We start from the raw sequence: 13072 nt of genomic DNA, 5'->3' as shown, positions 1-13072 counted from the left end.
GGTGGTCATATTATTAGAAAGGGAGAAGGGCAACTACATCTTTTACAACTTCAAAATTTATTTGACCAAAATTTCCAAACCGTTTGAACAATACTTTAAGAAACTGATAAGCAAAAAACCCTCCATCCACACAGAATAACCACAGCTCTGTAAACACATTTACATTTATGGACAGTATGGGTTTCATTCAAAGAACTGACCCACATTCTTTAGGATAAGGCACTGAGTTGAGTCCTGATGATCTGAAGTACTTTGTGGAAAAATAAGCATTTTGTTTGGCTATAATAATAAAAAGAGAAAATGTCATTGTTGAACTTGAGTTGTATTAGAACTGCATTCTTTCTTGAAATAACAGAAAATAAGATGGCAACACAATGATAGCAAATAGGGTAAGGCATCTGAATGAGAATTTGTAGTGTAACTGTCCTCACCTCTAAAATGAATGTCAAAATGTGTGATCATACATGATCACGGCAGCAAAGGAAAGTAGTTTGAGTTCTCTGAGTAAAAGTGAACTTATATACATGCTCCAAAAAATGTAAAAACGCATTAAAAGTTGTTGATTCTCTGTTGTTGCAACATACAAATCTGTTGAATCTTTAATTTCGGAAGACAATAAAGTAAAAATGCAAAGTTCAAATAATGTTTGCATGAAGATGTCCATCAGTGTATTTCCACAAAATGTCCCGAGATAGAAGATCTGGCCTTTTATCTTGGCCGAGCAGGTAGCAGTACAGGATTGTGCGTTCAGAGTGGCTGCTTCATACATCACGTTCCCAGTGATCATCAAAACACTCTATTCTAATAAGCAGTCTCATTATAAGAATATGGATCTATTCACCCAGCAGCAGTCCGGAAAATGGTGCATCATTAAAGAGACTGATTAGCATAAGTAACAGCAGCACTGAGGATGCCTCAACAGCAGATGTACCTTGAGCTTAACTTTTTTTTTTCTCTGTCTGTTTCTTTGAATGTTAAATTAATTTGGCGTCATCTACATCCACAATTCCATCAGTGCAAAAACGATTCAAATTACATATTAAGAGAGAATAACCAGGTTTGGCCACAACTGCAGTCTTGAGCTTCCAATTCAGTGCAGCAACTTCCCAATGGTAAGTGGTAAATCAGTTCAATGAGTCTTCAGATGTCACTGTTGCCCATATCCAGGACAAGCCTCCTTTAGGTCAGGGGATGGCCTGGATCATGGACTGCAGTGGAAACTGTCTGACTGTTGGGTTTCCCGTTTGTCAGCCCACCACCTGTATCGGAGTTACACTGTCTCAAAGCCTTGGTTTTGAATCTCAATCCATGGCCTGAAACCCAACAATGGACACAAAGTTAGTCTTGTAGAAGTGGAAGAACTTACCTAGATTGTACTATATCATGATAAAAATTAATTTTAAACATTTACAGTTAAAATTAGTTTTACGAGAAAGTTACATTAAAGGGTTAGTCAATTCAATGGAAAGGATTCCGGAAGAGAAGACAATGCTGAATAAAGTCGTAGTTTTTGTTATTTTTGGACCAAAATGTATTTTCGATGCTTCAAAAACTTCTAACTAACCCACTGATGTCACATGGACTACTTTGATGATGTTTTTATTACCTTTCTGGACATGGACAGTATACCGTACAAACACTTTCAATGGAGGGACAGAAAGCTCTCGGACTAAATCTAAAATATCTTAAACTGTGTTCTGAAGATGAACGAAGGTCTTACGGGTTTGGAACGACATGAGGGTGAGTCATTAATGACATCATTTTCATTTTTGGGTGAACTAACCCTTTAAGTATTAGACTCAATATTTACACAATTATATTTTAGCAGGGTTAATACATAATGCACCATTTTTTATAGTATTAAATCACGAAACATCTCAAAACTAACTTAATTTCATAGTTGTGCAATGAGCAACTTGATCAGTATTACTTGCAGTAGCTTCACAAGTCATTTTGTGGTTGATGCACAGTGAAACAGCTGGTTGATATACTAACCAGGACAATCAGCCACTTCCTTGAAAGCTTTCCTCTTGCAGCAGCCACGACACAAGTTGAAGACACATTTATTCCCCTGTTGAAGGAGCGAAATAACAAATTCCCCTTGTGTAAATTTGTGATTTTAAGATTTTTTAAAAAGCACATAAAAATGTTTCTGTAAAACACTATGAAAATGAGTACACTAAAACTTAAAATAACAGTTAAAAGATAATCAAGTGTCTTACTTTAGGGTTGCCACATTGCTCACACTTGATGTATTTTGCTGCAGAACAAAGACAAGGAAGCGAAGGTATGTTATTTGACCTTAATTAAAAAAAAAAAAAAAAAAACTAGCTGATATCTCAGTCATAATCCACTACCATTCAAGAGTTTGGAGTCAGTATTGTTTTTATTTCTGAATGAAATTCAATTCATCAAATGTGACAGTGAAGACATTAATGTTACAATAAAATAAATGCTGTTCTATTGAACTTTCTATTAAAAGAATCCTGAAAAAAAAAAAATGTATGTATGTATCAATAGGAAATGTTTCTTGAGCAGCAAATCATAATATTACAATGATTTCTGAAGGATCATCAAAATTCAGCTTGGCATCACAGGAATAATAGTAATATTTTACAATATTACTGTTTTTTTGTATTTATAATCAAACAAATACAGCCTTGGTGAGCATAAAAGACTTCTTTCCGAAAAAAAGGTAGAAAAAGAAATTAGTAGGTTACAATAATGTGCACTGCACCATCAATGTCACTAAAGGTGCGTTCACACTTGTAGTTCAGTTCGTTTGGTTCGTTTGGTCCGGACCAAAGAAGAAAAAAAAACATTTAGTCCTGGTCCGGTTAGCGTTCAGATTGGCAATTTTATCACCGAACCAAAAGATACCGAACCTTAAGGCATAGGGATACATTCATAACGTGATTGGTCGGATTTTATGACGTATTGCCTATTTTGAGACGGAACTTACCGAACATCCAAAACAGTGCTGTTTTCTGAGGTAAATGTGCTTGTTGTGTGTGTGCGTAGCCTGCATGTGATGGTATTTTGGCCAGCTGGGAACTTGTGAAGAGCTTATAAAATGTGTAAATGTGTAAAGCAGCGGGAATCCATCCGTCACACACACAAATGATCTGCTGCGTGGAGATGCGCGTCTGATGCCTGTGATGAGCAAACTCTCGACTACGACAAGAAAAACCGACATGCGTGAGGATTCTGTCCTTTTTAGGGTCTCGTCTTCCTGTTTTTGGTTCGGTTACATGTCTTTGGTCCGTGTTGCATTCATATATCATTCGAACCGCACCAGAGTTCGTTTGGAAGCGGACCGAGACCCATCTTTTCAGCGGTCTCTATCTGCTTGTTCGGATGGCAGCGTTCACATATGTTCAAATGAACCGCACTAACCGAGCAATCGCACCAGGGTTCGTTTTAATCGAACCAAACATGACAAGTGTGAACGCACCCCAATCAGGTCTACAGGCTTTAGAAAACATTGCGAAAAGGTTTGGTCTTACGTTTCAGTTCTGGACAGAAGTTCTTATGGGGGTTACGGGCTTTCTTCTTCTGCTTGTTCTTGGAGAGGGAGTCGTTGGTTCCATCACTGTCCTCCAGTGCCCTCTTCACACTTACAGCTTTCATTTCCAGTGCTTTCTGCCCATTTTCAGTGTTTGGATCCTTGGGCCTGCAAAATATACCATCCTCACATACAAGTTCCAGCATATGCACTGCTATATTCAAACTACTTTATGAACAGAAATTAACGTCCTTGAACTTTGGGCCATTCAGTGAGAGTTATGATTAATATTATACTGTTCTGAGAACACACAGAAGTACTATGACTATGATGGTGTCACACAAGATCAGAAAACGCATGCTCACGGTGGTCTGACGTAGGGTTGACAGATCCAGTGAGGAAAGGGAAGTCCAGTCTGATTCCATTCTGATTCATCTTTAGCCATCTCCTCCTTAACAGTAAAAAGCAATAAGTCATCTTGCTCTATCATAAGCCTAATGTAAATCTTTCTGTCTTGGAATAAAGATAGACTAAAACTGATCAACAATGTTCCTTTACCTGGCAACGTTGTTTCAGTTGTCTGTTGACCTCCACAATCCCAGCTACATTCTTCGCTTTGGCTAAATCCTCCCTCAGGTCTTGATGTATCTGTAGGCTGTTGTAAACAAATACATACTTATTATTACAGAAGTGACCACAGGTTTGGGATCAGTTAGTTTTTTAAAATGTTTTTGAAAGAACTCTTTAATGCTCACATCAAGGCTGCATTTATTTGATCAAAAATATAGTCAAAACAGAGATTGTGAAATATTATTACGATTTAAAAATACAGCAGCAATCACTGAGGTCCAAGCACTAATGGCCCATGTGGATATTCAACTGAAATGTATCTTATGTGGTTTTTACAGCAAAATCCATCATGAATCTTCAGTGAATGTTAAGGTTTGACCATAATGTATGTGTGGACTCATATTCAACATTTAAATTTAGATGAATTGCATGTCATGGGATTGTCACAGGACAATAACAAATCAATGAGAAGATATCATTTGCAGCTAAAAACCTTATTTTTATCTGAAGCATTTATCTTAAGGCCCCTTTTGTTCTTAAAATGTACAAACCCGATTCCAAAAAAGTTGGGACACTGTACAAATTATGAATAAAAACAGAATGCAATGATGTGGAAGTTTCAAATTTCAATATTTTATGCAGAATACAACATAGATGACATATCAAATGTTTAAACTGAGAAAATGTATAATTTTAAGGGAAAAATAAGTTGATTTTAAATTTCATGGCATCAACACATCTCAAAAAAGTTGGGACAAGGCCATGTTTACCACTGTGTGGCATCCCCTCTTCTTTTCATAATAGTCTGCAATTGTCTGGGGACTGAGGAGACAAGTTGCTCAAGTTTAGGAATAGGAACGTTGTCCCATTCCTGTCTAATACAGGCTTCTAGTTGCTCAACTGTCTTAGGTCTTCTTTGTCGCATCTTCCTCTTTATGATGTGCCAAATGTTTTCTATGGGTGAAAGATCCGGACTGCAGGCTGGTCATTTCAGTACCCGGATCCTTCTTCTACGCAGCCATGATGTTGTAATTGATGCAGTATGTGGTCTGGCATTGTCATGTTGGAAAACGCAAGGTCTTCCCTGAAAGAGACGACGTCTGGATGGGAGCATATGTTGTTCTAGAACTTGGATATACCTTTCAGCATTGATGGTGCCTTTCCAGATGTGTAAGCTGCCCATGCCACACGCACTCATGCAACCCCATACCATCAGAGATGCAGGCTTCTGAACTGAGCGCTGATAACAACTTGGGTTGTCCTTGTCCTCTTTAGTCCGGATGACATGGCGTCCCAGTTTTCCAAAAAGAACTTCAAATTTTGATTCGTCTGACCACAGAACAGTTTTCCACTTTGCCACAGTCCATTTTAAATGAGCCTTGGCCCAGAGAAAATGCCTGCACTTCTGGATCATGTTTAGATATGGCTTCTGTTTTGACTTACAGAGTTTTAGTCAGCAACGGCGAATGGCACGGTGTATTGTGTTCACCGACAATGTTTTCTGGAAGTATTCCTGAGCCCCTGTTGTGATTTCCATTACAGTAGCATTCCTGTATGTGATGCAGTGCCGTCTAAGGGCCCGAAGATCACGGGCATCCAGTATGGTTTTCCGGCCTTGACCCTTACGCACAGAGATTGTTCCAGATTCTCTGAATCTTTGGATGATATTATGCACTGTAGATGAAGATAACTTCAAACTCTTTGCAATTTTTCTCTTAGAAACTCCTTTCTGATATTGCTCCAATATTTTTCGCCGCAGCATTGGGGGAATTGGTGATCCTCTGCCCATCTTGATTTCTGAGAGACACTGCCTCTCTGAGAGGCTCTTTTTATACCCAATCATGTTGCCAATTGACCTAATAAGTTGCAAATTGGTCCTCCAGGTGTTCCTTATGTGTACATTTAACTTTTCCGGCCTCTTATTGCTACCTGTCCCAACTTTTTTGGAATGTGTAGCTCTCATGAAATCCAAAATGAGCCAATTTCAAAATGTCTCACTTCAAGAAGAAAAACAACATTGCAAACACAATAGGGTTCCAGCACCTTTGGTGCTTCAACCGCTAATAACTCATTTGTTTCTGTGAAGCTGAATTTTCAGCATCATTACTCCAGTCTTCAGTGTCACATGATTCTTCAGAAATCATTCTAATATGATGATTTGATGCTCAAGAAACATTTTGATCAAAACTGAAAATAGTTGTGCTGCTTAATATTTTTCTGAAACTGACACTTTTTTCAGGATATTTGATTATTTAATAGAAAACTTTTGTAACTTTTGTTTAAGGTCACTTTTGATAATTTTAATGTAACCTTACTTAATAAAACATTTGAACAGTAGTGTATTTAATGAGCTCTCTCCATTCTAAGAGATGAAAATCTCAAGCCACAGCACAATATCGTTGTGTCAAAAGTCAAATGTGAAGGAACATACGTGTGGTGCCATAGTTTGAAGATGTGGGCACGGACGTAAGACAGACTGCAGGGTGGGTGTTTCTCCACAACATCCAGGTACTCCTCAGCCATCTCCCACACAGGTGGACTACGGCCTTCAAACAGGGCAGGATTGTGGAGATTCCCTTCTGTGAATGGAATGTGTCCATTTTTATATTACTGATAAAATACAATATATAAAAGTATGAGTCCAGGGTTTCGACAGGTTTCATCAAATCTAATTTAATGCCTTTTTAATGCCAATTTTACATTTTTAATGCCATATATATGTCGGTAAATGTTGATAGATGACGTCATAAGGCAATTAGAATATTCATCATGTCATTGTTGCATTCACATTCTGTCAAGTGTCAGCCCTTTACATTTGTTTGCTTCTCTGGTGCTACCCTTTTTGCTCACAAGATATATTTTAATACAGCCAAATTCCCCATAAAACTGTTTCATCTATATATTTTTCTGTTTTAGTTGTCAGACAATATGAAACGGTGACTGAAACGCGGCCCATTAAGACTACATACAGGGCTCGAAATTAAGCCTTTTCATTCACTTGTACGATTAATGTAAAAAGTATGATTCATCTTTCATTTTAAATTATTAAATTTGATCAATAAATTTAATTAGAATAAGACACTAAGGGCTATTACCAATCAAATTAAATAATTTACAATAAAAAAAATTACAACTGCATTAAATAATGTTATGGGATTGTAAGAAATGTTGGGGGGAAATGATACTTTTAAAAAATTATACTAAACCACCAGTAGGTGGCGTCAAGTAAGCGTCTTAATAAGTGAGTCATTCATTTAAACGATTCATTCCAATGGCTGATTCATTCAAGAATGAGGCAGTTATTTATGAATGGGTCATTTAATCTTTGATTTAACCGATTCATTCAAAACGCTTAATCATTCAGTAATGAAAACAAGGCTGAGTGTTACGCTATGGTTCTGCTGTGATCTTTGTTTGAAACTATTTTTGCTGCTAAAATAGAACAAAAACAGTCAATGTTGCTTCTAAAATGTAAGTGACTTAATATTAACTATTTGTTAACTGAACAGTTGTATGAAATCTTGTCATGTTTTTAATCGTGACGGTAGCCTATTTAGGAAAACAGCATTCTTGGTCATGTGATTTTGCTTACCTGTATCAAGTTATAAAAACTTCTATTTGTGTGTGCTTCACTCATGTTTCCATTTCTCCTTGAGATGCTGTGTAAGCCTCAACAGCGCAACCTTGTTATCGTCAGTAGCCTACATTATGGATCACCACTTAAACTAAATGTAATAAAATCAGTCATTCTCGCGTTTTTTTTTTTTTTTTTTTTTTGTATTGACATTTTAACCAGGTCCTTGTCCGGCCGGGCAAGTAAAATTCTCTTTCACTTGCCCCTTCAAAAAATACACTTATCCCGGACTAATTGACAAGCGTTAGTGTCGAGCCCTGACATGTTAAACCAGCTCTAAAATCCTGATTTATTATCTGACAAAATCACCATACACATAAGATAAAGACATTTGCTGTGATTTTGGCAATATGTACTCATAAAATGATGACTCAGGTTAGAAGCAATAGTATCTATTTTATTTGTTCTCTGACAGAGCACACATCCTCAACTGAATGTGCTGCTCCTCTCAGCCACTCACTGAACAGAGCAGACGCAGGTACGCCTGCGGCAGGAAAGCAAGATCTCGCGCTTGTGCGGCAGTATCGGGGGGTCTCGGAAGCTAGATCAGGTTAACAAGTATATTCGTCACAATGCGCTTTCTTGGAAAAGTCGTCGCAAAAGGGGCCTGAAAAGACGCTAAGTTGGCAACACTGATGCAGCCGCTGTCCAAAACGCCGTTACGGCAATTTTGCACCGGCCGGAGGCAATTACCAAACTGGTTCCGTGTGTGTATCACACCAATGTACATATTTTGCAAATCAAAGTTATTGAATATAGCCTTCATAATTAATATAAACTGGTATTATTTTCCTTCGAAACTATCTAAAAAAATGAATGCCTATAGGAATAAAATTTAATACTTTTTAATGCTATTTAAGGCCTTAATTTTCGCAAAATCCATTTAACGACTTTTAATGCTTTTTAATGCCCTGCGGATACCCTGGAGTCTTTCTGTACAAGTACGTTTATGAATCTTCTCTTTGTATTACCTGCACTCATGACACCTTGTACTCCAGTCTCCTCCATGCAGCGCTGAACATCACTCAGGTGCTGGATGTTTCCGTTGGCGAAAACAGGAATGTTTACAGCCTCCCTTCAGGAGTATAATAAAAGCTAATCATCAGGACAAAACACTAAGAATAGTTAGCGCCAGCAGCAAGTGTTGTATCCCTTACCGTACAGCTTTGATATGCTTCCAGCTTGCAATGCCTGTTGAAGCCCCTTTTTGATCTTTGGTTCTCCCATGAACTGTGAGGAGCTGTCAAAAAATAGATACCAAACCATCAGAAGCTGGTTCAAGAAAATATGAAATGGCATTACATTGAGATTTTTGGTAATGTTGTGGTTACAGCTGGTAACACATGTTGACTGATCAATTCCAGGTTAGAGAGACCCAAGAGATCCCCATCCACCAGTGGGCTCCTCAGAAAGGCATGTAATCCCAGGTTACTCCATATGCACTACCCTTCTAGGCGTCACTTTAGATAAAAGTATCTGGTATATGGAACACTTTACCTGGCATCCAGCCTTTTCCAGCATTTTTGCATACTTCACTGTTTTCTCGATCTCTGGGAAGACCCGGATTTTGCAAGTAATGGGCACGGAGAGTTTTTCATCAGCCAATTTAACTGTAAACAACAGCACCCAAATAAGATACATATTCCCTACATGATTCGCATTTGCTGAGCTATTAAAATGAAACCACTTACTCATTTTCTCAAGAAGGTCCCACTCATCTTGAAGAAACACACCATAATGGCCTAGGAGAGATTCAAAAACATTAAAATTATTAATTACAGGGATGCATTCTGCTAAAATTTCAGTGAATTTAGTAAACAAAAGAAATTTGTTCCTTGAGCAAATACTGTCAGGATCATTTCATGATGAAACACTACCATTCAAAGGTTTGGGGTTATTAATGTTTTTGAAAGAAATCTCTTAAAGGGTTAGTTCACCCAAAAATGAATTTTCTTTCATTAAATTACTCACCCTCATGTCGTTCCTAACCTGTAAGACCTTCATTCATCTTCAGAACACAAATTAAGATATTTTTGATGAAATCTGAGAGGTTTCTAAACCACACTTAGGGAGCAACGTAATTACCACATTCAAGGTCCAGAAAGGTACAAAAGACATCGTTAAAATGATCAACGTGATTACAGTGGTTCAACCTTAAAGGTGCCCTAGAATCAGAATTTGAATTTTCCTCGGCATAGTTGAATAACAAGAGTTCAGTACATGGAAAAGACATACATTGAGTTTCAAACCCCATTGCTTCCTCCTTCTTATGTAAATCTCATTTGTTTGAAAGACTTCCGGAAAACACTCGGATCTCAACATAACACCGACTGTTACGTAACAGTCGGGATCATTAATATGTATGACCCCAATATTTGCATAATGCCAGCCCATTCGACGCATTAGACAAGGAAAGGCAGTATTAACGGCTGGATCTGTGCACAGACAAGGTAAGCAAGCAAGAACAACAGCGAAAAATGGCAGATGGAGCAATAATAACTGACATGATCCATGATAGCATGATATTTTTAGTGATATTTGTAAATTGTCTTTCTAAATGTTTCATTAGCATGTTGCTAATGTACTGTTAAATGTGGTTAAAGTTACCATCGTTTCTTACTGTATTCACGGAGACGAGAGTCGTTGCTATTTTCATTTTTAAACACTTGCAGTCTGTATAATTCATAAACAACTTCATTCTTTATAAATCTCTCCAACAGTGTGTAATGTTAGCTTTAGCCACGGAGCATAGCCTCAAACTCACACAGAATCAAACGTAACCATCTAAATAAAATACTTTACTTACATAATTCGAATTACAGCATGCATGACGAACATCTTGTAAAGATCCATTTGAGGGTTATATTAACTTTGTTTATGCGATGTATATATAGCCGAGAGCTCGTGGGGCAGAGAGAGCGCTTAAAGGGGCGGCGCGCTGAAAAAATCAGTGCATAGTTAATGATGCCCCAAAATAGGCAGCTAAAAAAATTAATAAAAAAAAAATCTATGGGGTATTTTGAGCTGAAACTTCACAGACACATTCAGGGGACACCTAGGACTTATATTACATCTTGTAAAAAAAACAATCTATCAGAAGAGAAAATATTGCTGAATTAAGTCGTTTTTTTTTTTTTTTGAACAAAAAGTATTCTCGTCACTTCATAAAATTAAGGTTGAACCACTGCAGTCACGTTAAGTCTTTTAACCATGTCAAATTTTGTGACCTTGAATTTGGTAATTTCGTTGCTTTCTATGGGAGATAAAAAACCTCTTGGATTTTATCAAAAATTTCTTAATTTGTGTTCGGAAGATGAACAAAGGTCTTACGGGTGTGGAACGACATGAGGGCGAGTAATTAATGACAGAATGTTCATTTTTGGGTGAACTAACCCTTTAACCTCATCAACGCATTTGATCAACAAGGCAAGTAAAATGATTTGGACCCTTCTCCTGTGCTCTATCCAGAATTCAGACTATTCCCATCTGGTCAACGTTTCCACACCCCAAGGTCCAGATACAACCGCTATAAGAATTCTTTTTTTCATTTGGCTTTAAAACTTTTGAACTCTACTAGTATGAAGGACATGACTGTGTGATTGTTTTAAAGCTGCTATCCGTAAGATTTGCCTTTTAGTCACCATCTCTGTTTGAAACCTGCAATTGCAATTATTTGTGGAATTATAATCTTTATGTGGGTTGTGCCTCGGCACGGCTCCTCACACCCAACAGTTATTCAGGAAAAACATTCTCCGAATGCTCCTCGTGAAACATGGATTGGGTCTTACGAACTTTTAGCATTGTGTCAGTTGATTTAGATTATTATGTGTGAGGTAGAGAGAGTGCAAAGATGGTGCTTACTTTGAAGAAGAAGAGAGCTCCAGGTTCAAATGTCAATACGGAATGGATTAATCTGTGTTATTTTTTTTAACGCGTTATTTTTCTCAGATTAATTAATCGAAATTAACGCGTTATTTTGACAGCCCTAATTTTAAAATGTAATTTACTCCTGTGATGGCAAAGCTGAATTTTCCTTATCATTACTCCAGTCTTCAGTGTCACATGATCCTTCAGAAATCACTCTGATAAGATGATTCAGTGCTCAGAAACATGTTATTATCATCAATGTTGAAAACAGTGCCTGCTTAATATTTTTATGATGCATTTCTTTCAGGATTCTTTGATGAACCTAAAGACTGATTTGAAATAGAAATCTTTTGCAAGATATAAGGGTGAATTCAGGTTGATTGGGACACTTTTGCCCAGTCATCTCAGTGGCAAAAAGTGTCCCAACCAACCTGAATTCATCCTAAATGTCTTCATTGTTACATTTGATCAAAAAAAAAAAAAAAAAAACTTTTGAAAGATAGTGCATATCTTGCATGCATACAACAGAAATGAGTTGTCAGCTGAGTTTTGGTACCTCTTTTTGCAATCATCTGAGGGCAACCCAGATTCAGATCGATGGCATCACAGTAATCCTGGGCAAGTAGAGCTGCCTGGATAAACACCTCAGGATCATTGGCACAGAACTGTATGGAGACACCGACACAAAAGTGATACTCTAGTGAATAATTCACAAACTATATGAACACAATCCTCTCTGTAACCTCATTGAGGATGATGTTCACTGATGCCAAACAGGACAGAGACCCACCTGTGTGATGAGGGGTCGGTCCTCCTGGCTGACGTCGCTGTAGAGGTTCTCGCGGCGGTAGTTGGCATCTCTGACGAAGACCTGAGCGTGCAGCATGGGCGTGTAGCAGAGCTCTGCGCCATGTCTGCGGCTCAGCAGCCTCCACGCGAGCTCGCTCTGGTCCACCATAGGCGCGACCACGTAGCGCGCGCCCTTCAGAGTGCTCCTCCAGAACTCGAACCCACGAGGTTTCGCCATGCTGCCTTCATGGGATGCGATCATAATGACTACATTAAATCATAAGATAACAGATATGGATGCTATTCACTTGCATATCTTTATTAGCATAGCAATTAGCTTAACTGTACGTCCTGAGAGAACATTAACATAACACAATAGTATTAGAAGATCTGTCAATGAATTCTTTACTAACATTTTGAAATGTGTTTGAGCAAAAGAAACTAAGAGACTGAGACCACCCAATGATTTGTGCTATTCATCTGAAGATAATGCGTATGAAAGTCAAACACATTGCCCGAGATGATGTTAACTACGAGCTGTCGTTAGTTGTCATTGTTTTAAAACAGCCTGATGAGAGCAGAATACTTACAGTAGCTTATGGTCCAGCTACAGACTGCAGCTCTGTGCGGCACATGAACTGTTGTGTGTGTGTGTCGCGCTGAAATACATCCGTGAGGAAACAATAAACTTATCGATTTATTCCGTG

General features: G+C 38.0%; 1 protein-coding gene across 3 annotated transcripts; it reads right to left on the bottom strand.

The window, feature by feature from the left end:
* Positions 1-38: 38 nt before the first annotated feature.
* On the bottom strand, positions 39-13063 carry dus1l (dihydrouridine synthase 1-like (S. cerevisiae)). 3 transcript variants are annotated; one of them, XM_048195647.1, is made up of 14 exons: positions 12956-13062; positions 12367-12632; positions 12133-12241; positions 9401-9451; positions 9207-9319; positions 8867-8949; positions 8681-8784; positions 6507-6654; positions 4064-4160; positions 3871-3956; positions 3507-3673; positions 2223-2260; positions 1996-2071; positions 39-1313 (listed from the first exon to the last, which is right to left on the bottom strand). In XM_048195647.1, the coding sequence occupies exons 2-14, from the start codon at positions 12625-12627 to the stop codon at positions 1180-1182; spliced, it is 1467 nt and encodes a 488-aa protein (XP_048051604.1). In that variant the 5' UTR covers positions 12628-12632; positions 12956-13062; the 3' UTR covers positions 39-1179. The 3 variants fall into 3 exon arrangements, with proteins under 3 accessions (XP_048051604.1, XP_048051611.1, XP_048051619.1); XM_048195654.1 differs by having other exon boundaries at positions 12367-12608; positions 12956-13051; XM_048195662.1 differs by lacking the exon at positions 39-1313 and having other exon boundaries at positions 1991-2071; positions 12956-13063.
* Positions 13064-13072: the final 9 nt, after the last annotated feature.

This window comes from Megalobrama amblycephala, linkage group LG1, assembly GCF_018812025.1.
Source record: "Megalobrama amblycephala isolate DHTTF-2021 linkage group LG1, ASM1881202v1, whole genome shotgun sequence".
Lineage (NCBI taxonomy): Eukaryota > Metazoa > Chordata > Actinopteri > Cypriniformes > Xenocyprididae > Megalobrama > Megalobrama amblycephala.
Note: the sequence above shows the minus strand (reverse complement) of the source record. Positions and strands in the feature narration are given on the sequence as shown.